This window comes from Talpa europaea, assembly GCF_964194135.1.
Source record: "Talpa europaea genome assembly, chromosome: 8".
Classification (NCBI taxonomy): Eukaryota; Metazoa; Chordata; class Mammalia; order Eulipotyphla; family Talpidae; genus Talpa; species Talpa europaea.
In genome coordinates, this window is record NC_140075.1 from 113101092 (window position 1) to 113127132 (window position 26041).

Below are 26041 nucleotides of genomic sequence, written 5' to 3' on the forward strand. Positions count from 1 at the left end.
GGGCCGCCGCCGTGCGTGCGGCCAATCGGGGTTCCGGGTTAGGGGGCGTCTTCCCCGTGTGCTCAAAATAGCGTGTCGGAGCCCAGGGCGTCTCCCCCGCCGCGGCCAACAGAATCTGGGGGCGCGGGGGAGGCCGCCGCCGTCCGCCTCTGGCCAATCGGGCGTCCCGGGCGGGCGTGTGGGGTGGGGTCGGCCGGCGGGCGCGGGGCGGGTCAGGTGACACGCTCGGCTCCTCAAATGAGGCGGCGCGGCCGGGCCGCGGGGCGAGGCCTGGCAGCCCTGGGGGTGTGGGCGGTCTGGGGAGCCGCGGGGCGGCGGAGAAGCGGCGGCCGGAGCCATGGCGGCGGTGGTGGCGGCGGCGGCGGCGCGGGCCCGGATCCTGCAGGCGAGTGCGGGTGGCGCCGACGGAGCGCGAAGCTCGGGATTGGGTCCTCGCGGCCGCCATCGGGGCCATCCCCCTCCCGGCCGGCCCGCGTGTCCCCACCCGACCCGTGCGACCCTGTCCCACCCCTCGGTTTCCGCCCCCGTGGGCTCCAGCCCTGGACGGTCACCCCGACCCTCTCCCCTTTTATTGCTGCGTCTCCCCTTTAATGGCTTGGCCCACCCTCCTCCAGCTCTGCCGCGTCCCTGCTGTCAGTCTCGTGCCCTCCGCTCCCGCGGTCAGCTCGCCTCTGCTACAGTCACCTCTGTCTCCCCCAAAACTGCCCGATCCGGTCACCTTTATGAAGGTGCCAGCCCCCCGCGACCCTTCCCCCACCCTTCTTCGGCGTCTTTCTTCCGAGGCAAAGGGAAGAGGTGCCCCGCGAGGGGCGAGGGTCAGTGAATGAACTTTGAATCTCTTTCTAGAAATGTGCACTAGGTCCCCCCCTCCCCAGCAGCCATTTGCTGTGCTTCTTCCCCAGCTGTGACTCTTTGTATTTTCCACATGCAGTGGGGCCCTCCCGCATTTCTGGCCAAGACTTTCAGTTAAACTTTCTCTTAGCGAAGTTACAGTATTCGTGTTGGCGATAAATAAGGACAGTTATACTTCCATCATGTTCCAAGCACATGCAGGGAACTAAACAACTCTCAATCAGGTGATAGAAAATGGGAGCCAAGGAAGACAAGAGTATTAAGTCCAAGTTCCGCCCCAGAGTCAACTCTCAGTATGCCAGCACGCCTTCAACTCTGCATGGTGGGGACTTGGGTCCTCTCTGAAGCCAGCCTGAAGAGAGGTGCTTGAGGCCTGTTATCTCTGACTCTGTTCCTAGCCTTTCCCCTATTCAGAGCCAAGCAAGGGCTTAACCTATAGGAGGTGGGATTTACCTGCAATAAACAACATTGCATCATTCCTCCTACCTGCAATAAACAACTTTTCTTACTCATTACATACAGCCTGAGGACATCTTCCTCTACTTTGCTTAACTTTTAAATAATATTAATATTAACCAGGTTTCAGTGGTTCCACTCTAGAAGTTTAGGCATTTTTAACATTCTTAGCAGTCAGCAAACCTTCCTGTTTAGTATGCTCTTTCATGGGATGATGGGAAATGGATTGGAAGGGCTGTCCCAATGGTCTGACTTCACTCATCTATTCCTTGCTGTGACTTAACTCTGTTTTTCTACTATAATTATTTCATGCAGAGTAGAGAAAGCTTCTGCCATGTATTTTTCACTACGAATTTCTCAGAAATCTTTCACTGAAGTTGACTTTTTTCCTTTGCCTCCTCCCCACCACAATGAGTTATTGAGATTCTTAAGGTCCTATTTTGTTCTTTGTCTCAAGAAGAATCTCCCTTCTCAGGTATTTTGGAAACAGACTTTTTTTTTTATTCATATGAAAAAAATTTCTGAGCCATTCTGAAAAAGAACAGTTAGCCAACTAGGAGTTATTGTTACATGAAACTTTGATAATATTCTGGCCATCATGAATTTTAGAGGACTATCAAAAAACTCTGTAAAAGAGAGTTCATGTCTTCAGTTTTAAATATCCAGCTTCTCGTCTGTGTTATAGTGGCTGGTAAAATTTACCTTCTTCTTGAGTTATTATCACTCCTATTCAGAGGCAAGAAAACCAATCTTAAAAACTTGGCAATTCTTTTGATGGAAAGAGCAGAGGCTTCATAATCCCAGCTCCACCATTTTCTACTTTAAGAATATTTGTGAAGATAACAACTAATGAATATAATGAAGTAAATTACCTGACACTTAAGGTCACTCAAGGTCTCCCAACTGGTAACTGATGGGACTGAGAATTCAGGGCTTAAATCTTGGCATTTCTTTCTGTGTCAGGCACTGTTTCCCAAGCTTCTGAAAGAAGTTCTCACAAGAAACTTCCCCATTACAATGCAGTGATAAGTACTAAACAATAGGAGTACAGAGAATCCCAAGCTCATATGTGAAAATTCTAGAAGCCTCCAAAGGGACTTGGCTCTGGGCTTGAGTCTTGCAAGGTTAATAGGCCTTTAGCCAAAGGCAGAAGGGAGTTTCTGGTAAAGAAAAATTTAAGCAACAAATAAACATCCAGAGAACAAGAAGTTCGATGTGAACGATCATAGGACAGTTCCTTCAGCAAGCGCTAATGAGTGTTTCTTGGGAAATGGAAAAAAATGGGAGATCTAACCTATCAAAAACTGTGATAATATTATACCAGAGACAGAGCCTTTATGCCCTGTGGAAAGCAAGGAGGCTGTGTGCAAGCAAAATAACAAAAATAAATAACCTGTGATATTCAAGTCATCCACGCATTTTCTGCCCTATAAGAGAGTGTATGCGAAACAAAATACCAAATGATTGCTTGGTGAGTCCTCATTCTTTCATTCTACAAAACGTCACTGAGTGCTTACTCTATTCCAGGAGCGGGAGCTAGGGCTGAGGACACAATGTTCTAGTGATCTGAAAAGAGAGATACCTAATAATTAAGCAAGCTATTGTTCCATACTGTGACATGAGAAATAGAGAAATCCAGGTGTTACATGAACTCCACAATCAGGTATGTGGTCCAGACCTGAAATTGAGACTTTCACAGAAAGTGATAGCTAACTAGAGAGCTCTGGAGTAAGAGTGAGCCAAGTAAATGAAATGAAACAATTCCTGGCAAGAGGGAGCAGCATGCAAGGGCAAAGAAAGCAAAGTATGTTGGGAATGGCGGCTGCAGCATAGAGAGCAAGGAGGAAGGCTATGTGACTAGAGAAGATACTATGCTGTCTTCTATGCAACAGCAAATTTAATCTTTATCCTTTTGGCAAGAGAAACCATTGGACAGCTTTAAACAAGAAAGTGATCTGATCAGATTTGTGTTTTAAAAGGGCCCTCTGGGTATGGGGCAGAAACTAGATTCAGAAGGTTTAAGATTAGAGACTGAGAGACCTGTTAGGAGGCCATTATGTGGTAAAGGCAGGAGGGGTGGAGAAAAAGGGGTGTGTTCTAAAGATTTCTAGGAAAACAGATTACCTGGATTTGTTTGATTCACTATGGAATGTGGGAGGAGTCAAGTGACTAGGTTTCTGCTTCAGCAACTATGTGAATAGTGGCCCCATTCAGAGAAAGGTGGGCTGCAGAAAGCAGAGCAAGTTGTTAGGAGGACCATGAGGATATCAAATTTTATCAACCTATACCTAAATAACATCAAAGTAGAGATGTGGCAAAGACAGTTATCACCTGAAGAGGAAGATTCTGGCTCTGAACAACAGGTTTAAGCATCATCAAGATCTAATAATGAAGCCTTGAAAGTCAAAGAAATCACTGAAGGAGCATACACTAGGTCCTCCACTAACATTTATTCAAGTTGTTTCATTTATAACATTGACGGGGCGGGCGTGGGGCATTGGTTGTATTGCCTACCAGCCAAGGCATGTTCCAGAGAGGTGCACTTTAGAGTCATTGGTATGTCTTAGTCCTCCCAGTCTGAGTGGGTGTGGATGAGTGTGCCTGTGATGGAAGGATGTCCCATCCAAGGTAGGTTTCCTTCCTTGTGCCCTAAGCTGCTAGGATAAGCTTTGGCCAGCCAAGACCCTGAACTGGAGTAAGCTGATTGGAAAATGAATATAGATTATTTTTTCATATTAGCAGAGCTTTTAGGTCTTCATTTAGAAAGTTGCTGATATTTTTGTGACCAGAAATATGCTGTGGGAACTTAACTCTTGCTTGTATCAATTTGTATGATATATGGTAAAATTGTTTTGTTTGACATTGTTTCACTTGAAGTTGCAGTTCCTGAGGACCTGTCCATGATGTTAAGTTAGGTCTTAAAAAATGCGGAATGAGAAGAGGGCTTCAAACCAAGCCTTGAGGAACTGGAATGGTTTAGTGGTCAGGCAGAAGAGGATGAGCCAGCAAAGAACAGAGAGGTGGTCACAGAGATAGAAGAAATAACAGGGCATCACAGAGGACAAGAAAAAGGGGAGTGATTAGTCACCTCTTGTCTGCTGAGAGGTCAAATGCAAGGAGCAGTGGGATGTAGGAATCACTGGTGTTCATAAAGGTTGGAGTAGATGGAAGAGTTGGTGGGAAGTGAGGAAATAAAAGTAATTAGTAGAGAATCCTTGCTATTTGATGGAAGAGGTTTAAGGTACAGGAAGGAAAGGATAATTGATGCAGTACGTGAGGCAGCAAGAAAGGTGGACCTCAGGTGCAGATACTAGCCTGAGGACAGATGCATCTTTAGTTTATACATAATGATTGTGCACCGCTGTCTCCTCATAACTTTGTCCACACAGAATTTGCTAGCTGCCTTTTCCAGTATAAGTGAAAGGATGGAAATAAAGAGAGGTATATGTGGAGATCCCTTTTGTAGATTTGCTATTGGGAATTTGAGAAAAATCTCAGCTGATGGTCTGTTTCCTCTGAAATAGGAAAAAAAGATTAGCTCCTCAGAGTGAGCAAGGAAGTAGAAGCAATGAAAAGTTTTAAGAGAATTGATAAGTTTTCAATTAGCAAGTAGTAAAAAGCAAGTAATAACAATAACATTTAACGAAGCATCTACTTGGTAGCTGTTTTCCATATCTGAACAATCTTGTTCACAGTAACTCTGTAAAGTAGACGAAAAAGACGTGCAGTGCAGTATTTGCCTTCCTGGAACTTAAGTCTTTTGGGTAGTGGACAACTACCTGGGCATTTAAAACACTGACAGGTAAATCTGATAGGGGAAATATTGGCTGCTATGGGAATACCAAAAAAAGGACACTCAATCTAGTATGGGATGGAAGCATTCAAACAATCTAAGTGCCCAGTGAACCTTTCTTTTGTTCAGTAGATATTTATTGAACACCTCCTATGTACCAGGTTGGTATTAGCAACATGGCTATAATGAGACATAGTGGGCTCCAGGAGAATGTTAGTTACTTGAAATAACTTTTGTGGGGAATAGAAGAGGAAACAGACTAGGTGTTTGGGAGGATTGTCTGCTAGCCCAAAGGACTACCCTTTCCTTTGGACAGTGCTACAAGCTACACAAACAAATTTTTGTACTTCACACAGCCCTGAACTTAATATGCTCTAGATTGTAGCTTTCTTTTACATCCCAGTCCTGAGTATTTCAGTTTGTTGCTTTGATCAGACATTTGTATTTCTTAAATCAACTTCTAGAACATATATACAAATTATTTTTTAGTTACTTTATTGTAACTGACTCCCTACACGCACCCAAGCAACAGTGCTGATTATATCCTATTAAATATTACTTACATAACATTCTCTTCCTGAAAGGTACATATAGCAATTTTAGTTGTGTTGAAATTGACATAGACTATTATTTTTAAATACAAAATTTGATTTGTATAACTGAAAACATCACAGTCAAGATAATAACATACCCTTCACCCCTAGAAAATTTCCCTCTTACCTCTTCCTCTATATTTTCTCCATCATCTCCACACAACCACTGATCTGCTTTCTGATACTGCAGTTTAGTTTGTATTTTATTGTTTGATCAAATGACATCATATGGTATTTACCAATACTTTGTATTTGACTTGTTTCACTCAGTGTAACTATAATTCTCCATGTTGCATGTATCAATAAATACTTCATTCCTTTTTGCTAAATATAGTCTAGGGCCTCCCCTGTGGCGCAGTGGTTGAGCACTGGGTTGCGAAGTTGCCCGCAGCCTCTGCAGCGCTGGTTCGATCCCTGGCTGCTCCCCGGCCACCAGAGGAGGGTCCCACATGGCGCACAGACCTTCTGACTATACCCAGTGCTTGCATAAATAAATAAATAAATAAATCATCAAATCCTTAAAAAAATAAATAAATATAGTCTAGTGTACGGATATACCACCTTAGTTCCCTGTTTACCCAACCAATTTAGACATTTGGATTGTTTGCAAGTTTGGGGATATTACAAATAAAATTGTTACGAACATGTCTAAGTATTTGTATGTGTGTATATTATGTATGTTATATTTGACACTTGATTATATACTATCTCATATTCAATGCTTACTGTGTTAGTTACCAGGGTGTTTTTATGTTGTTAGCTTTATGGTAACTGCATTTTCCAGGCCACAAATTAGAAAAATAAAGTGTAATGACAAAAAGGAATCAGGACTGTTGCAGATATTGAAGTCATGTTTATTGATCCCTCATAGTTAACTATGCCTTGTCACCTCATAACTTTTCTTTTTAAAGATTATGCGACCCTTGAGAGCAAACACCAAATCCTTTTCATATACCCACAGTAACCAACATACTGTTAAACATAAACTTAGCCATTCATTAAATTTTTGATAAAATTTTGACCTCATCAAAATGAGCCATTTTTTCCCTCATAGGTTTCTTCCAAGGTGAATTCCACTTGCTATCCAGCTTCCTCCTTCTCTTCTTCCGTGGTGAGTTTCTGGCACTAAAGGTTGACCTCTGAGATCCAGCATAATTTGGGGGCATTTTCATTTATCTTTTTTGAAAAAGATTTATTTTATTCATACAAGAACTGGGGTGTAGACCAGAGGTGCTTCGGGGGGCGTGAGAGGATTCACCAGAGACAGAACAGGCAGACTGACTGAAATACACTGCTGAGGGGAGCAGCGGGTGAGACAGGAGAGGTCTGCTGTGCCATAAATGTGTTAGCTCCCTGGCTGGGGATTGAACTCAGGCTGTCATGGTGATAGCACTGAGACTGAACCCCTACGCCACCAAAGTGTGTATGAAATATTCATGCTGGTTTTCTTACCCAAGATTAAGTCTTTTATGTTTTAAGCATTTTCAGTATTGGAAGGTGGTCTTTATAGTTATGTTTTTTAATGACTGTATAATATTTCATCAAGTAGATATGACCCAAATGAACTAATAATTTCCCTGTATAACTTTTCAATTGCTTCAGTTTTCAATATTATAAACTGACGTTCACACTTGACAGCAATGTGGGTTTACTCATGCAGTTCTACTGTGTGATTAGTAGGGAACTTCCCCTTTTCAGAACTATCACAGTATTAAGAGGCTCTGGCACATCTTGATGAACACTCTAGACAAGTATATTATGTATCTTTTTCCTGGTGGTAATATTTCTAGCGAGCAGAAAAATTCAGTAATCAACTAGAATTCCATCCTCTCTTTGAAAGGAAAAGAGAAGTAAATCAATTAACTAATACAAAGTCTCTGGGTTTTTGTCCTTCAGTCAACTGTAAAGCTCTTCATTGATGGGAAATTTGTTGAATCCAAAAGTGACAAATGGCTCGACATCCACAATCCAGTAAGTGAAGCAATTTTGGAACTTAAAGTGACTAGCCTAAAATTCTGAGAACAAGATGGGGATGTGGGGACTCCAGACTATCATGAAACAAATAGTGCTGCCTCTATTGAAATATGGGGCAGCGGCAAAGCATGATGTGCTGCTTTTTGCCATCAGGCCACCAATGAGGTCATTGGCCGGGTCCCCCTGGCCACCAAAGCTGAAATGGATGCAGCTGTTGCTTCCTGCAAACGTGCGTTTCCCGCATGGGCAGACACTTCAATATTAAGCCGTCAGCAGATCCTACTCCGCTATCAACAACTTATTAAAGACAACTTGGTAAGAAATCTGAATGGTATTATTTTCCAAACTGTTGTCTAGCAGATTCTTATTACTTCCATAGAGGCCCTTTTAGCTGTCCTCCCTAATCTACATCTCAGAGAGACAAAGGTTATGACTTCCTGGTACTACTTGTGTCTTGGTTTGTTCTTCGACTGTCTTGAGAATTAAAAGGAGGCACATCCTTGCATGGTTTCCATGTATGTGTTTTCTCTCTAGAAAGAAATTGCCAGGTTAATCACATTGGAACAAGGGAAGACCCTCGCTGATGCTGAAGGGGATGTATTTCGAGGCCTGCGTAAGCTGGGAGTCCCCCCACCCCATGGGGAGTTCAGGGATCCTTGGGAAGGAGCGAAGTGAGATGGATGGCCAAGGTCCCAGGATGGAGGGGTTGCTTCTTCCTATGTGTAGATTTTGCTATCCCATCATATCTTTTTTAAAACTTGTAGAAAATGATGATCTTTCTATAAGATTGATTTATTTGACATGATATTCCAGGAGGCTTGTGCACTAGACTGAATTCTGTACAATCCCTTCACAAGGAAGGGCAAGTCAGGATTTTCTTCCCTGTGTCAAGCCACTCCTTGCCCTCAGGGCTTAGTAGAGCAGGACTATGCTAAATAAACACTGCAGTGTACAGAGCTGGCCTTGTAACTGGAAGACCGGAGTTTGTGCCACCTGTCACCACTGCATGCCAATAAATCTTTAAAGTGCTCTTTAATCAGACAGCCGGCAGTCTGGAAGATGGGGGGTTAACTCCCTAAAGAAACCACCTTATCATTTCATTTCCATCTGCCTTTTTATAGTGAATTGAACAAAGAGAGTTCAGCAGTAAGCAGGCCTTCACTACTGCCAGGAGATTGTGATGTCCAGCTCCCGGAGCTCCTTATTGCCCTCCTGGACAGCTGGCCTCAGTCTTGTCCCACTGTGCTGAGGCTCCCTGCACTCCTCCAGAAGTGTCCTTAGGCTGGAAAATTAACTCAGAGCAGACAGGTCAAAAACAATATGTGTGTGCAGATTTCCTACTATACCAGCGTAGTATCTCACCAGATCTCCTCCCTTCCCAAGCCCCTATCAGCCTGACTGCTGCTTCTCTGTTCCAGAGGTGGTTGAGCATGCCTGTAGCGTGACATCCCTCATGCTGGGAGAGACCATGCCATCCATCACTAAAGACATGGACCTCTATTCCTACCGTCTGCCTTTGGGGGTGTGTGCAGGCATTGCTCCTTTTAATTTTCCCGCCATGATCCCCCTCTGGATGTTTCCTATGGCCATGGTGTGTGGAAACACTTTTCTAATGAAACCATCAGAGCGAGTTCCTGGAGCAACTATGCTTCTTGCCAAGTTGCTCCAGGATTCTGGTGCTCCCAATGGAACACTGAACATCATCCACGGACAACATGAAGGTAACTACCCTTTGGTACATGCATGGCACTTTGGTCCCTGGCTAGAACAAGGTGTTCAATATTGATGATGGGATGTTTTAGGATGAGGAAGCTAGGAAGGAAGGGATTTTCTAATATCCTCTATGTTTGATGTTAATGTTTGCTATTTTGCCATCTCTGTGTGCTGTAAGTAACTAACTGGAGACTGGCAGTGTTTATATACCATAGAGTACATCAGGACAAAGAAATATGCATTAGGACAAGACACAGATGGAAGAGAAAGTGTTCACTTTAATATTAAGATAATTTATGCAGATGTTAACTCAGGTAATTTATAGACCTCAGAGAGACTGAAGGTCTTCTAATTCATAGAATAGCTAATAAAGGGTTTCTGTTCCTAGGGCCCTTTATATATTATCTTAGTTAATCTTGACAATAACCCTGTGGTAGGTACTTTATTTTTCAACTTTACAGATAAGAAAATTTAAGCATAATGAAATTAGTTTGCTAAAAGTCATACTTCCAGAAATTACCAAAGTCAGGAGGTATGTATGCAGGAAGACTGACTCTGGTTGTACTTTTAAAGACTATGCTATCTTGCCTCTCACATGTGGGCACAATAGTATCTGAGAGTCTCCCAGTTTATAGGAAGAGCTGTGTATTGAAAAACTTGTTTTGGAAGTAATAGAAATTATAACCTTCAGAATTACAAGCGGAAATTCTGAAGTAGCAAATGAGAAAAGTATTGAAAGACGAAAAGAGAACTTCAAAAGGGAAATCCAGGGTAGAAAAAAATATACATGAAAACTTTAATTCATAGCAATGGGAAAAGGGGAAATTTGCCATGTAGAGAATTCCATGGTCATTTGTTTCTTTGTAGTGATCATTTATTTTATTTTTAAAGCTGTAAATTTTATTTGCGATCATCCGGACATCAAAGCCATCAGCTTCGTGGGATCCAACCAAGCGGGAGAGTACATCTTCGAGAGAGGGTCAAAACATGGCAAGAGAGTTCAAGCCAACATGGTGACTTCTTATTCCTTTTCCCCTAAACACTATGCAATAACGTTTTCTAGAAACATCCCTTCTGCCCTTCTGCAGTGAGGCCACTCAAATGCCAGTGTTTATTACCACTTCATCCTAAATGTTTACCCTTTATTCATAAATCTTGTGATGAGTTTTATTCTAAATCACTCTAATTAGTCACTTTAATCTTGAATTCTATGGGCTGCACCAATAATGACCATAATGACCATATTCTGGTCTGACCCTCTTTCTTCCTTCATACCATACTTCTGACCCTTTTTCTTTTAAGGCATTTTTTAACCACTAATGTCAGAGATATGATCTTCCCTAAGAGTTCAGGCTATTTAAGGTCCTGGAAAGAACCGACTATCCTTGATATATGAGTGTGGTTTACTTGATTGCATATATTTGCTCCTCTTACTAGCTTCTTGCCAAATATTTAGCAATTCTTTGATACTAAATATAAAGTTCAGTTGCTACTTTCTTTCTCTTCAGCTGATGTTGCAGAGAGGACAGGCACCTGCGCACAGGCCCACTTCTGAATGACTAAATGTGTTTTGGCCAATTTGACTTAGGCTCCTTCAGTTCACTATATATTTGTCTTTTGTGTCTAATGGTATTCTATGTGTAATGAGATAAAATTAGGTAGCAAAAATAGTATCTGTCCATGCACTCAACTATAATTGTATCTGGAAATATACATGTGGAAATGATCATGTGTCATCCTACGTAGAAAAGAAGTTTAAGGGGCTGTGTATTTGGAAGCAAGCCAATTTGGGGAACTTCTTTCTAGAGAAATTATCATAGCCCTACTTCCTATTTTGCTTTTAACTAGTTACTGGAAGCTCTTTGTTTACATCGCTTTTCAAATAACTGGAAACCCCAGCAGACAAATTCTAACTTAAGCAAGAGAAGGGAATTATCCTTGGGCTCCTATATGTAGTATTTAGCTTGTCTGTTTGATTGAATTTCTGATTGCTGCTTTTAACTTTTTGTGGGGGGTGCGTGGTAATGGTTTTGATCTAAATAAACATATCAGCTTATTGGATGAGAAGGAAAAGTAATTTGGAGATATGCTCAATTTTGGTGAGACTTTAGTAGTATCAAAATGATAATCTGTTCTCAAAGTGACAAAGGATAAATTCTCTAGTCCTTTCTTTTTAAGTCTCATTTGAAATCTCAGATTCTTTGCTAAATTTCTTAGCTTTATAATATTTTGCCAAGGAAGATAAATGTACTTTCTCTAATTCCTTAGGGAGCCAAAAACCATGGGGTAGTCATGCCAGATGCCAATAAGGAGAATACCCTGAACCAGCTGGTGGGGGCAGCTTTCGGAGCTGCTGGTCAGCGATGCATGGCTCTTTCAACAGCAATTCTTGTGGGTGAAGCTAAGAAGTGGCTGCCAGAGCTGGTGGAACGTGCCAAAAACCTGAGAGTCAATGCAGGTAATCAGTGATCTGCCTAGCTCCTTTAGACTTTGCATCTATCATTAAACTTTTGGTTTAGCCTCGGCTTGATCCATGAGAACAATCATGTCTATTGTTCCCATTGCCTCTCTTTACACTGTGCTTGTCTTCTGGATTCATTGTTAGCAGTCATAATTTATGTTAATGAAGACCCTCTAATGTTTCTATGTGGCTTTATAGGAGACCAGCCTGGGGCTGATCTTGGCCCTCTGATCACCCCTCAGGCCAAAGAGAGAGTCTGTAATCTGATTGATAGTGGAACAAAGGAAGGAGCATCCATCCTTCTTGATGGTCGAAAAATTAAAGTCAAAGGATATGAAAATGGCAACTTTGTTGGACCAACTATCATCTCAAATGTCAAGGTGAACAACTCTATAAGTTATTTCACAAGTACAAGAGCTGAAGGCATCTTAGAACTGTGGACTCTCATCTCTCCAGTTCATAAATGAAGACATTTCAATGACCAGAGGTCTCACCTCTTGCCAGGATTACTCAGTTATTTTATCTAGAGTCTGAATGAGTCTCCTCTCCTGATTCAGAGTGTCTTTTTACTTATAGCCATGGCCAACAGACTATCCCTCAAGGGCTAGGTAGTAAATATTTTTAGTTTTGCAGGACTATATAGTCTGTGGCAACTACTCAGCAATGGACACTTTAGTGTGAAAGTAACTGTTAACATTGTGTGACTGTGTTTCAATAAAACTTTATGGAGAATGGAATTTTAATTTTATATCGTTTATGTGACATGACTGGTTTTTTCAACCATTTAAAAAATGTAAGAGCCATTCTCAGCTTATGGGCTATACAAAAATGGGCAATAAGCCACATTTAATCCATGGGCCATAATTTGCCAACCCCTATTTTATATACTGTTGCTTGTTTAATGCCTCTCCTCCTTGATGCCAAGCTTACAGCTATTGCTATAGCAATATATCAATTCCCTGTTATTTATTGAATATCTACTCTGTGCCCAAAACTTAGCTGCATCTTCACCAGAAAGTTACAAAACAAAAATAATTGGTGTCATTTTTTATTTATCAAAACTCTGAAAGTTTTTCAGCTAACATTAATTACTAAACAAAGTTATGAGGTCTTTTTTTGAAATTCATATGTCTCCACTAATCCTACCAATAAGCCCAAATAATCAAGAGTTGAATTTAGTAAAAATTATGAAATCTCTTGCCACAGAAACATAAGAGGAAAAATCCACTTGTCAGCAACAAATACAGCTAACTAGCTACAGTGGTGAAAGATACTTAAATATTTTAATGTGACCTGCTATCAAAATATAAATGCATGGATTCATTTGGAAGGCAAAGGAAGAATGAGAATAGATTGTTTATGTTACAGAAAACTTAGCATAAGTTTACTTTAAACAAAAAATTCTATTGTATTTAATACATATTTGAATCATGAAACTAACTTTTCAGTAACATATCAATTGTATACACTAATCATGTAGGTATTGAGGAAGCCAGTGGTGGAACCTAAAAATCCAGTGCTTACAGGAAAGGAGTGTAGTTACAGTTAATAGGAATTTCAAGTTATTTGTGTGAATGGCAGCTTGAAAGATGGAACACAGTAAGAAGTAACTTTTTTTATAGGTGGTTTAAAATGAAAAGAGGTTTCTAAGATGAAAGCTGTCCATATAAACAGGTAATAAAGTACCAAATTAGCATTAAACACTGACTTTTCTGTATGCATCATTCCTGGTAGCCAAGTATGACCTGTTACAAAGAGGAGATTTTTGGTCCAGTTCTGGTGGTTCTGGAGACAGAAACTTTGGATGATGCCATCAAGATTGTAAATGACAACCCATATGGAAATGGAACTGCCATCTTCACCACCAATGGCGCCACTGCTCGGAAATATTCGCACCTGGTGGATGTCGGGCAGGTTTGTGAACAGAATTTTTAAGAGATTCTTGTACCCACTTACTGTTTCCTATCTAAAGGGAGATGGTAAACAGTGATTGGTGACTGTCCCTCTGACCTCCCACAGTGCCCATTTCTTCCTCAGGAATATAAGTTCCTGGGATGGAAGATGGGGGGAAGGTGGGTGTTTAAAAATGGTCTCTTGGATGCCAAGTATTTGTGCTTCTAAATGGAGAGTTTCTTGGAGTTCTCTTCTTAGTATCTGATGTGGATCTGTTGTTCTAGGTGGGTGTGAATGTCCCCATTCCAGTGCCTTTGCCAATGTTCTCATTCACTGGCTCTCGATCTTCCTTCAGAGGCGACACCAATTTCTATGGCAAACAGGTAACTTTTAAGTTTAAAAGAATATTTTTTTCCTCTAAGAAATTTTCAGAAACATATTCAGGAGTAAGGATTCAGCAAGGAAGGGGCTGTCAGCAGCTTCTGTGGGGTCTTGTGTCGTCCATCAGTGCTTTTCAGGAGGTTCCCTAGAAAAGATTTACAAGTCAATAAAGTTTTGCCCAAACTGCTCAAGCCTTTGTATGTACCATTTCTTTGCTGGTGACCCTCTTCTACCTTTCATCTGACTCTTAAGTCATGTGCCATGTCTCATGTTAAAGAATGGACTCCTCCAGAAAATCACCTCTGACCAGCACCACCCCCTTCCCTCAGTGCTTGGCTGGGTATGTCCTTATTGCTCCCACTGCACATATTTCTCTTATAATAGTTACTCCTCTACAACATAATTTTATTGAGCACCTTCTTTGTACCAAACACTATTCAAGGATGTATAAATAATAGCACTGAATAAGAAAAATCAGGCAGATCTAGAATCAAATTACCTGGATTCAAATCTCAACTCAGCCAGTTATTAACTGTGACCTTGGGGGTAACCCTCCCTATGCCTGAAATTTCTTCATCTATAAAATGAGAACAACAATAATACCTATATTTAGGTATTATTAAGAGGTTGCAAGGATAAAATTACCTGTTACCTCAACCTTCATCAGGTACATATGTCCTAAGGCAGAAACAGGCATGGCATATTCAAACAGCAGAAATGGACTAAAGCATAGTAAGTGAATGAGAAGAATGATAAGAAGTCAGGTTAGAGAGGTAAGCAGGGCGCAAGTCATGTAGGGCTCTTTAAGCCATGTTAAAAAGTCCTTATTACACATTGTCATTATTTACTGATCTGTAGTACAGAGCAGGTGTCCAAAGCTATATTAAACAAAAGGAAGTTCTTTGTAGTCCCACAAAAATACAGTCATTTTGGAACCTTAAGTAATAAATTACATGTTTTCTATACAGGTCTTCTTTTTATAGGTTATTAAAAAGTTAACAGTTGTAATTGCATAGCTGAATATAACATTATGGCCAATGTGTTAAGTGAACACTGGTTATGTACAGGCTGATTATCCAGTTTACGCACTAGTTGCAACTTTTGCAGAACTGACTAGGTTGATACTATTAACAAAAATTTCTTTCAAGGAAAGCAGTGTAAAACTATTGCTTAAAAACAGTCTTTTTTTTTCCCCCTCTTTTCTCCCCTGTCTTGGTTTAATTATTATAAATTACTCTGGTAAATGAGACTTCTTGGAGGAAAAGACCAACCTCCCATACAGTTTGAAATCTTAAATCCTCACATAAATAAATTGCTACTTTGGCATTTTGGAAAGAGAATATGAAAGTATTATTCCTATGTAATAAATTATAAACTTTAGTTGAAAGTATGTAGATCTTTAGTAGTTATAAATACATTAAAATGGCTGAGATTTTGTCAAATAATTCTAGAAGGGTTTATTTAACCAAACTAATTCGTTTCTAAAATACCGTCCTACCTTCCTAGTAATTAAATGTTAGATCCACACAGTGTATTCTCTTTTTTTCAAGCATATTCTTTTTTTTTTTTTTAAAAAAAAGATTTATTTATTTATGCATACAAGAGCTGGGGTATAGGCCAGAGGTGCAGGGGGCGGTAAGAGGATTCACCAGAGACAGAGTGGGGAACAGAACAGGCAGATCGACCAAAGCACACTGCTGAGAGGAGCAGTGGGCAAATCAGGAGAGGTCTGCTGCACCATGTGGGTTTGTTCCCTGGCTGGCTGGCCAGGGATTGAACTCATGCTGCAGAGGCTACGGACAGCTTCACAGGCTGCATCTTAACCCCTTGAGCCACCAGGGAGGCCCTCAAGCATATTCTTATAAAATAAATGATGTATATACAGCCTTAAATGTGCTGGATTTGGGAACTCACTTTATAGGTGATTTAGAAGTGAATGTGTATAATACCAAACATTTTACTTTTGATTTGTAAGATATTATAGGCTGTTTTATCACTGACTGTTGTCATAAATGGTCTATTAGTGTTTTACTCTTTCAACCCTTTTTCTTCTGGGAAGGACAGGAAAACTAACAACTGTCGAAAAACAGTTACATTGCTAGGATGCTCATTTCATTTTCCCTCACAGCCTTGGTATGAGGTGGATGTTATGTCACAGATAAAGCCAAGGTTAAACTGGTCAGTAAGGAGTAAGTAGAGGCAGAATTTGAACCAAGTCACAAGACCATGGAGCACATGATACTCAGCTCTAGGAGCAGAATGACCTGCAAGTTTAACAGATTATATTGTTCAGTTTTTCTATTTTGATGCTCTTGACTAGTTTCAGCACAGTGATAGCTAAGGTTTGACTGTTTTATGTGCCGGATATTATGCTAAATGTTGTGCAAAGATTGTCTCATGAACAGTATACTGAATTTTGGTAGCATCTATTCCTCAAGTAGGAAAATGAGTAACTCTTCATGGCATCCCCTACAAAAGTAAATTGAAAGAAGACTCATAAATTCCCAGCAATATAATCTCTTTTTTTCCTTTTGTTTTCCTTAGGGCATTCAATTCTATACTCAGCTAAAGACCATCACTTCTCAGTGGAAAGAAGAAGATGCTACTCTTTCCTCGCCTGCTGTAGTCATGCCTACCATGGGCCGTTAGAAACAAGTTTGTTCCAGACTTGTCCATTCTGAGTAATCTCCCTTTATTCTTGACCAACTTCATTTGCCAACTTTGTGCAGATCAGATCCCTGGGATTGGAATACTTTGCAACTAAAATCTTTCTCAGGGCCATTAGCCCCTGGGAGTTGCTATGGGGAGACTCCTAGTGTATCTTTGATAACAGATTTTCCTAGCTCTTCATACTTCTATTTTTGAGGTAACTGTTGTAACTGTGAAATGTTTATCTGGAATGAGAGCTTAGACCTGTCTTCTAAAATTCTCCCCTTTCTGATGACTTGAAAGAAAGATTACTGTACTAAAGAAGATCTTCCAATAAATGGAAGAGGACTTCTTGGATGGGGAAATTGGACAGAAATAACTCACCCTTTGGTTGATCTTCACAGTCCTACATAGATGCCATTGGGGGAGACCCCTCTGCCAAGCTTTCCTGAGCCTCTCATTTCTCCCACACTACACCAGATAGAAACCATTTCTACTTATCCCACAATTGTGACAACTGCTTCTTTCTTTTTTGCTGAATGCCACTTTGTCTTAATGATTCACAACTATCAAATTCTACCTGCTTCTTAAAAGTCACTTCTCAAGGATACCTCAGTATGCAAAGGATAAATCAACTTTTTGTGTGAACCAAATGTTAAATTTCGGGATTGCTTCAGCAATCAATTAATACTTCAGTCATTCATTCAGATACAAATAATTTTTTTTTTTTTTAGATAAACAATTTCAAAGTTTTTTTAGGTCTAGAAATCAAGGGGTGTTCCAATCATGAAAGTGGGCAAGACTCTTGCCTTAAGCAAATCTAACCTGATATTACTGTTTTTTTATGTTGTCCTTTCCTCTTGCCTGTATTTCTCATTAATGATACTTAATGAAAGAACCCTTAAAAATGTACAGTAATTCATTGGGTCTTAAGAAATTTCAAAGCTTTTCATGATATAAAATTGTTAAAAAATGCTTTGACAGGTTCTTCTATCATTAATTCAGCTGTCTTTATACTTTTTGTGTCTTTGCTGTAACTAAACTTTTAGTCGGAACAGAAAAGAATGTGTGAGACAAAATAGAGCCTGTGTTTTGTTCTACCTGTCTTACTGATGCAGTTTTCACCTGGTAAACTAGAAGTCTCCTGGCTCTGAGAGAGTCATCCCTGGCCCTCAGCCAGATGACATAGGTCATTTATTTTTCTCCTTCCTCACTAATCATGTGGATAATGCTAACCTACTCTGTGGGAGTTATTCCTTGAATTAAGGATAGTGAAACGATTGTACACTCTGTGGATTTTAGGCTTGCTGCTATTTCCTGCTAGATGGAATAGCAGAGCTGTCATTCGATTAAGGGACTGTAACTTTTTTTTGTTTGTTTGTTTTCTTTTTTGTTTTTGGATAGATGAAGCAATAAAAATGTTTAATTTGATAATGGAATGAATGCCCCTGGTTTTATACCTTGTTACAGCTAACACAGGTAGTGATGTTTAATCCAATCCCACAACTATAGGGTAGGTTGAGTGAAAGGTCATGTTGCCTAAATTCCATGTGGAATTAAATAATCACAGAGATACCCATGTTTCCTTACAGTTAAGGGAAGTCACTATTTAAAAAACACTAATCAAAATTATGTTGCTAATTGGAATAAAACATTTGACTTGCTGCTTGCTGCTCAGAAGAGTTTCTTGTTTCTTTAGTTGCAATTAAAAATTCAGTATTTTATTTTTGCTCTGATATGGCCTCCTTTGAAATCTCTCAGATTCATTGTATCGATTGATTTTGAATAACAAATTACAAATAAAAAGCTCTTAAAAAGAAAAACCTGCACTTTTTTTAATGGTGCCAGATTATGCCTTTGTCCACTTGCTTGTAGTGACTAAGACTTCCTACTTCTGTCCAGAACCAATAGTTAGATGGTTATTATACTTATTCTTACATAAAAGATAGTACATATTTTGACTAGGCCGTGCATTTCAAAAGGCAGCTTTCAGACTTTCCACACTAAAAGCAAATGCATATTTAGGACTCTTTAAGTATAACAGACCTTTTCTTGAGTTGCTATAATGTTGTTATAAAAATGTCTATAATCTCTTACTAGTGTTAGTACTCATCTTGCTGATCCCTGAGAGCTCCTAGAGAGTAGCGAACAGAACTGTGATTTAGCAAGAAGTTACACAGAGAGAAGTAACAGTCATGTGTATTGTTTGGGTAGATTTCAGGCTCCTTACTATGTTAGACTCTTGTGATCCTTTCGGAATATTGGGCGTTATCATTTCATCAGTGGAGTTTGAGATTGACGCTTGCTGGGTGATAAAGGTCTGATCCGGAGGGTTTCTTTCATCCCTGCAATTAGGACAAAGTAACAGACCTGTCAACAACCATATACACATGGAACTTGGTTCAGAACAATAGACTTGTCTTATTTCTCTCACTGAATTCCAGCACATAAAAGATGTCACAAGATCCACCATGATCAGGCTCATGTTCATTGTTTCATCAAGAAAGATCTTACCTGGATTCCCTTTTTTCCCCATTGTCAGGAACATAGTCTGGAATTGGAGGCTTAGAGCTCTGGGTGTATTTCCTGTGGTGGGTAAAAGTTAACAATGAGGCAGTGTCTCCTTGTGTCCTACATTTCAATTACACTGTTAAAGTGCTAAATGACATGTTATCTTTGGATGGGCTTCTTATTTTCAAAAATGAGCTTTTACACATATATAGAGGCGATACAAATGTTAGTTACGCAAGCTAAGATATTCTATTCCAATTGAGGTTTGTTAACATAAGAAAAAGAAAAAATTATGGAGATGACTATGTGAAGCTACTCAACAGTTTTTAAGGGTGAAGGGCAAGATTGAACCAGAGTACTGACTGAAAACATGGCCAGAAAAATTCCCTTTCCACAAAAAGAACCTTAGAACACAGAAAGGCTACCCCGTGGAGATAGATCAAGTGTGAAATTCTGTAGACTTTGCGAAGTCTGGTTTAAGAACAAGAAATAAACTTATCAACTCAATATTTTAATTTGAAGATGAGCTTAACAGTTATAAAAAATGTAGTTGGTGGCCTCCCCCGTGGCTCAGCAGTTGAGTGCTGGGCTGCGAAGCTGCCAGCAACCTCTGCAGTACCGGTTCGATCCCTGGCTGCTGGCGAGGGTCCCACATGGCATGCAGACCTCTCCTGCTGCACCCACTGCACCCCTCAGCAGTGTATTTCATCCGTCTGCCTGTTCTGTTCTCCACTTTGGCTCTGGTGAATTCTCTCACCCTCCCACACTTCTGACTGTACCTAGTGCTTGTATAAATAAATAAATCTTAAAAAAAAAAAAATGTAGTTGGTTGATTTGACAATAAAGTTCTTAAAACTCAAATAGGTGCAAATGAAAGCATATCCATATTCAATCAAACCCATTCAAAACTGGATTATATTAAATAGTCTAATAATGATGCATGGGGAGAAATGAATTTTAGCTACTCCTAGTGTCTGAGGTATAGCCAGAGTGGTTGGCTGCTGATACATTGACGAGTACATCCAATTTATTGGTTATTTTCTATTGACTTAGTTCAGTCACAGTATTGTACTGTTAGATTCACAAGCAGACACAACCAACTGCGAACTCTTACTGACTTTTTAATTATTCTACTTGCCTTGCTAGACCTTATATGATCTAATTCCTTCCCAGTTTGGTTTGAGCTTTCTTAATCTCAGTCTCACCTTCACATGTCACCATTCTATTCCTATCTTACTTTTCCTTCAACCCTGGCATGCAATTCCAACAGGGTTAGATCATGTGGTTAAGTTCAAGTTGATTGCTTTGGTGTGAAAGATTTCACTCAAATTCCATTGTTCCACCAATGCTATAAAAAATATAGTGTGGAATGTGAGGCCTAAGACTATATTTCCTGGGATACAGAAAAGTCAACTCAATGAAACAGACATTGAGTACCCACAGTCTGAATTCTACTGCCACCTCTTTAATAAAACACTTTGGAAAGCTACCAGAGATACACAAAAAATTTCCTACTCTTCCACCTCCCAATTAGTCTAATACTTTAAACTCTTTTGCAAATAGTCTTCTTTGTTATTTTCAATGTGGTTATTACTAAAGGCGCTTGAGTCCGTTACTCCTCTAACTTCATTCACTTTCCTAAGCTCAACTACCAGTTCTCATGAAACATGCTCAAATCTCCCTCCCTAAACTCTTATCTGTATTTCAATGCCTTAAATGTCTTTCACTTTAATATATTGCCATCATCTCCAATTAAACATTGAAAACACAACTTTCTGTTCCTTCTGCCTAGAATGTTTTTCTCTTTCCCTCACTTGTTCCTATTTACCTTTTAGAGGTCAGTTCAGGTTTTCACTTCCTCAGAAACTTTGCTGACTTTCTTAACTAGGTCAGATTCCCTTAAGGCAGGCTCTCATATCATTATATGGACATTTTTAAAGCAGAATCTTATTGTTCAGAAGCCACTCACGCCATGTCCAGATTAATCCGTCCAATAGCTTTTATGTAATTTAAAAGAATCGACATTTTTCCTGTATAGATCATAAAGTCCTTGAGACCTGGCACAATATCTTTATTTGCTCAACACCCTATCAATAAATAGCAGGCACTGGATATGTTTATGTTAAGTTAGTTAATGGATGGGTTAAACAAGATGTAAACATTTCCCAAAAGTGGCTTTCCAGATTCTTCATTTAACTTTATAACATCATTCTTTCTCTAAGCTAAAACACTTAGGCACATCCTTTTCTCCTTCCTAAGTGTCTTTCATTTTCTCCCCTTTTCTCTAACTACTCCCACCCTTGCCTAAACCCCTCATCATCACATGCCTAGAGTACTGCAGTAGCTTCTGCTGGTCCCCAACTCCAGTTCTGTGAGGTTAAGGTCAACTCTGAAAATGACGACCTGTGTATCCTTCCAGTGAGAATCACAGAATGGCTCAATGCTCTTTATACTCATTTAGGACCAAGGAGAAAAGCATGTGATACTACTCTAGAATCCACACTAATGCATTAGCATATTTTTTGAATGAACTCCAATTATACTTTATTATGTACCTAGTGATATTTGTTATGTTTGGGCAACTAGATTTTAAGTTCTCTGAGATCAAGGATAATGTCTCTCAATTCTTTTGAATCCCAGTAGTACCTAACAGTGCCAAGCATGTAAGAAATCAGGAAGTGCTTGGCCTATGTTAGCCACTTTATAATCTATCCCAGGGTTACAGTCACTGATAACACACAAAGGAGAGTGAAACTACTCATTAGAAGGAATTATTTGTGATACCTGTTTTCCTTTTTTAGATATAGTTATTAGAGATTCTGTGGACTAATAATCAACTAATAATCATTTACTTATCTTTGGGGTCTCTCTGGAGGCGTAAGGGTTAAGTCTCAGCGCTGCCACCACAAAGACCCACCAAGGTGGCCTGAGTTCCATCCCAGCCAGGGAATTGACCCACACATGGCACAGCAGACCTCTCCTGTCTCTCCCACTGCTCCCCTTAGCAGTGTATTTCAGCAAATGTTTCTGCTCTGCTCCCCACACTGTCTCTGGTGAATCCTCTCACCTCCCACACATCTGGCCTACACCCCAGTTCTATGCAAAAATAAATTTAAAAAAAATTTTAAAAATCATTTACTTATCTTTAAAGACCAATAAAATCTTAACAATTGTAATGCTTTACTTCAATTACCACTCATTCAGCTGAATAACAATACATACCTTTTTTTTTTTAAGATTTATTTATTTATTTTTACAAGCACTGGGTACAGTCAGAAGCGTGAGAGGGTGAGAAAATTCACCAGAGCCAGAGCAGGGAGCAGAGCAGGCAGAAGGACCAAGGTACACTGCTGAGGGGAGCAGCGGGCGGCAGGAGAGGTCTGTGCGCCATGGGGGACCCTTGCCCAGCAGCCGGGGATCGAACCGGTGCTGCAGAGCTTTGCAGCCCAGCGCTCAACCGCTGCGGCATCGGGGAGGCCCCTTAGCAAATATTGCCCTAAGTATGTAAGATTAGTATTTTCTACTTCCGCTCTCCTCCCCATTAATTCCAATTCATCAACTCATCTTTCATTTTCATGCTCATTCATTCATTTTCCATTCTTTATGTATGGGAATTGCAACATCTAAGCAGTATGAATCCCTTTTATATTTTCCAGTCTTCCCCTTTAATTTTAGGTGAGAATCAGATCACTGTTCCAATATAGTTTCTAGGTTTGATAACAATTGATATTTCTCTACAGAAATAGGGAGTTACCTAGGAACAAAACCATTCATTTTTGCAAAGAGCAATCTCAAGACTTTCTCCTTCTGCTCCCAGGTCAAATCTCCAATATCCACATTTTCTTGAACACCTCTCCTGAAAATTTTCAAAGAAAAAAAGTAAGAAGAAAATATATGGTAAAAATAAACATCTCTTCTGTTTAAAAATATAAAATATGTAAACATGAGAAAGAAAATTTCTAAACCATAACTAAATATTATGAAGTTTCCAATGTAACGACTACAAAGCAAACCTTGTAAACTATAAATAAAGGTGAAAAAGATATCAATATGCTAGCCTATCTGAAATGTTATGTAGTTACTAAGTTGAAAATAAGAAAAACTATAATAATATGGAAAAAACTGTGCAAAACTTGAAGCAACTAAGCAAAACAGAAAGCTGTGATATAACTATGTATGTAGGTACACACAAAGACAAAAGGAACAAGAACAACAAAGTTGCTTGATGAAATTATTGATAAATTTCTTGCAACTCTTCTTTTATTATTAAATATTTTGCTATGAAAAAATAACAAAATGTAAATTTAGAAAAAGCAGATAACTTTTCTGGTCTATTTTCCGAACTCCAAATAATTCTGCAGTTAAACTGTCCAGGCTGGTCTTTTATCTGTACCATAACTTTCCCAGGAGATTAATAGTCTACTTGTTATTTACAAAAGCTGACATGGAGATAGAATCATTAATGTTGTATGATATCAAAAATACTTCCTCATATAGGCCAATTGGATTAGGGTTTTTTTTTAAGTTTAGGTTTTGCCTTATGTTCACCATTCTTAAATGTCCTCCCCCAATCTGCCTCTTAAGCAGATGATGAAATATTTTAACCACTATTTCTTCCCTGTTGGGTAGAGGCAACAGGACACCGAGGTTAAGGTGACAAGTTACTCAGTAGTAAAAATGTAGATAGAACACAGAATAGGAAGAGTCTAGTTTCTGAAATAACAATTAGATAATCATTTTATGTACCTTCCTCTGAAAACGTATATACCATTTAATATACAGTAGACCAAAAAAATGTAAGAGAAATTGCATTGGGGCCTCCCTAGTGGCCTAGGGGTTAAGTCCCAGTGCTATCACTACTACAGAGTGAGTTCAATCCCCTGCCAGGGAGCTAACCCACAAATGGTACAGCAGACCTCTCCTGTCTTGCCCACTGGTCCCCACTTTGACTCTGGTGAATCCTCTCACTCCCCCCACATCTCTGGCCTTTACCCCAGTTCTTCTACGCAAAAATAAATAATTCTAAAAAAAAAGAGAAATTGCCTTATGTATAGTAGTGACTCAATTTACTTGACAAATTAAAAAAGAAGAGATGACTACAGTGTATCTCTTGGTAATAGAAGTATTATTACAGACTTCTGAATATGGCAAGAAAATTAAAAAAAATGAATGTTTGTGAAGAAGAATCTTATCTTTCAGAAACCACTGATCATGTCCAATTTTCCCAACATTTATAATTTAAAAGAACCTACAATTAGCCCATTAAAAATAATTTAAAGCAGAAAACACATTTAGAAGCACTCTTAATAAGATATTAAGTACATAGTCGTAGGGAGTCCTTTTAACTTTCTTGAAGACTCTAATCACATTGAGATAAAAAAAACTTGGTTTTCAGAATAATCTTTAAGATGTACTATAATCCATGGTTTATGGGCAGAAGAGTGAACAGATAAAAATGCTAAAAGGAAACAATCAGCATGGGTAGTCTACAGCTATCTTGGCGCTGCTCATTACTGGGTGTCCTCCAATCCATGGGATTGTTCTGTACAAAGAATTGTTACATTGATTTTTTAAATTATATGTTTAGCTAGATAATTATGAATTTGACTTTACAATAGTAAAAGGAACATAACAAAATATTTATGAATGATTATAAAAAATGTTTAACTGAATCTAATCAAACTACAGGAAATAAAATAAGGGAACCTACTGAAATATATTACCTCTGAATCATACAGTGTTGTAAACTAATGTTAACTCAATTAAAAAAAACATATTACAGTGACATTCTATGCCACAAATGATCTAGCCTCCTTAAAGTCTCACTTATGAAAGGGGGGGCGCATACTAAGAATACCTACTGATGCCCACACACTATGCTAGGTATGGGGTTACAAAGATGAGTTTAAGTCAGTTCCTATGCTCAAATAATTTACTGAGCAATATATTCAATACTTAGATATTATCGAACTGAACTCTTTGAGATTTTATTTCTCTAAAGGGCACAAGAATAATCACAAAGTGATAAAGTATTAAAGCATTATTCATACCATTTTTCAGCCTCCATAAGATCTTGATTCACACTATTAGTGCTGTGTTCTCTGCCATCAAATGTTCTGATCTTGGGATATTCTGTTCTTCCTGCACATGCCTCTCTCATTTTAAAATTGAAAGCAGCTTGTGCTACCTGTTTATAACGCTTCCTGTTAAATAGGATCTGTTGCTTCACTTCGTGTAGAGCATCTAAAAAGAATCTTTCCACTTCTGTTCTCTCATCCAGTATGTTCTTGGCCAGCTTCTTCACTCGATTCATTTCCCTGTCCTTCATATGAAGAAGTTGTTGTAGATTGTCTATTTCAACCCGCCCTGCTTGGTTCTCTATTAATGCCTTTTGCTGTAGTTTTAAAACTTCAGTCTCAAATTCTCTGGTCATACAACTTAGGGCAGTCTCCAAGCTTAACACCTTCTTCTGAAGAATTTGGATTTGTGATCTCTGCTGCATAAGTTGCATAATCTTTTCCTTAACCAAAAGATCATTGATCTCCTAAAAACAGGAAAAGAGGTGAGAGGCTTTTTTTTTTTTCTTTAGTCAATTCCAGAACATAAAATCTCCTCACAAATTACATTATTTCATGAGATTATGAAATTTGTGTGTGATGGCATGTTGAGATAGTGATGTTTTAGTATTTAGTGCTTAGAGTATAAAAAACATGCTCGGGTCCTTTTCTGGATTTGTAAAGGCCACTGATTTTGTTAATTAAGAAA

The 26041-nt window shown here is 39.3% G+C and overlaps 2 protein-coding genes across 3 annotated transcripts in view; one reads left to right on the forward strand and one right to left on the reverse strand.

Annotated features, from left to right (window-relative positions):
* Window positions 1–337: 337 nt before the first annotated feature.
* ALDH6A1 (aldehyde dehydrogenase 6 family member A1) lies at window positions 338–16765 on the forward strand (the record flags this gene model as incomplete). Of its 2 annotated transcripts, none has more annotated exons than XM_084240940.1 (12): window positions 338–385; window positions 6749–6805; window positions 7591–7665; window positions 7822–7983; window positions 8203–8281; window positions 9087–9389; window positions 10273–10394; window positions 11650–11839; window positions 12041–12222; window positions 13577–13756; window positions 14020–14118; window positions 16661–16765. In XM_084240940.1, the coding sequence occupies 12 exons, from the start codon at window positions 338–340 to the stop codon at window positions 16763–16765; spliced, it is 1602 nt and encodes a 533-aa protein (XP_084097066.1). The 2 variants fall into 2 exon arrangements, with proteins under 2 accessions (XP_084097066.1, XP_084097067.1); XM_084240941.1 differs by having other exon boundaries at window positions 7822–7944.
* A 2083-nt stretch (window positions 16766–18848) lies between these two features.
* The window catches only part of BBOF1 (basal body orientation factor 1), a gene marked incomplete at both ends in the record, with an annotated part of 32412 nt that continues 25219 nt past the window's right edge, over window positions 18849–26041 (reverse strand). Inside the window, 5 exons of the mRNA XM_084240314.1 lie at window positions 18849–18899; window positions 18996–19110; window positions 19280–19351; window positions 23031–23132; window positions 25327–25820. Coding sequence (XP_084096440.1) covers window positions 18849–18899; window positions 18996–19110; window positions 19280–19351; window positions 23031–23132; window positions 25327–25820 — 834 coding nt within the window. The remainder of the gene's footprint in view (window positions 18900–18995; window positions 19111–19279; window positions 19352–23030; window positions 23133–25326; window positions 25821–26041) is intronic.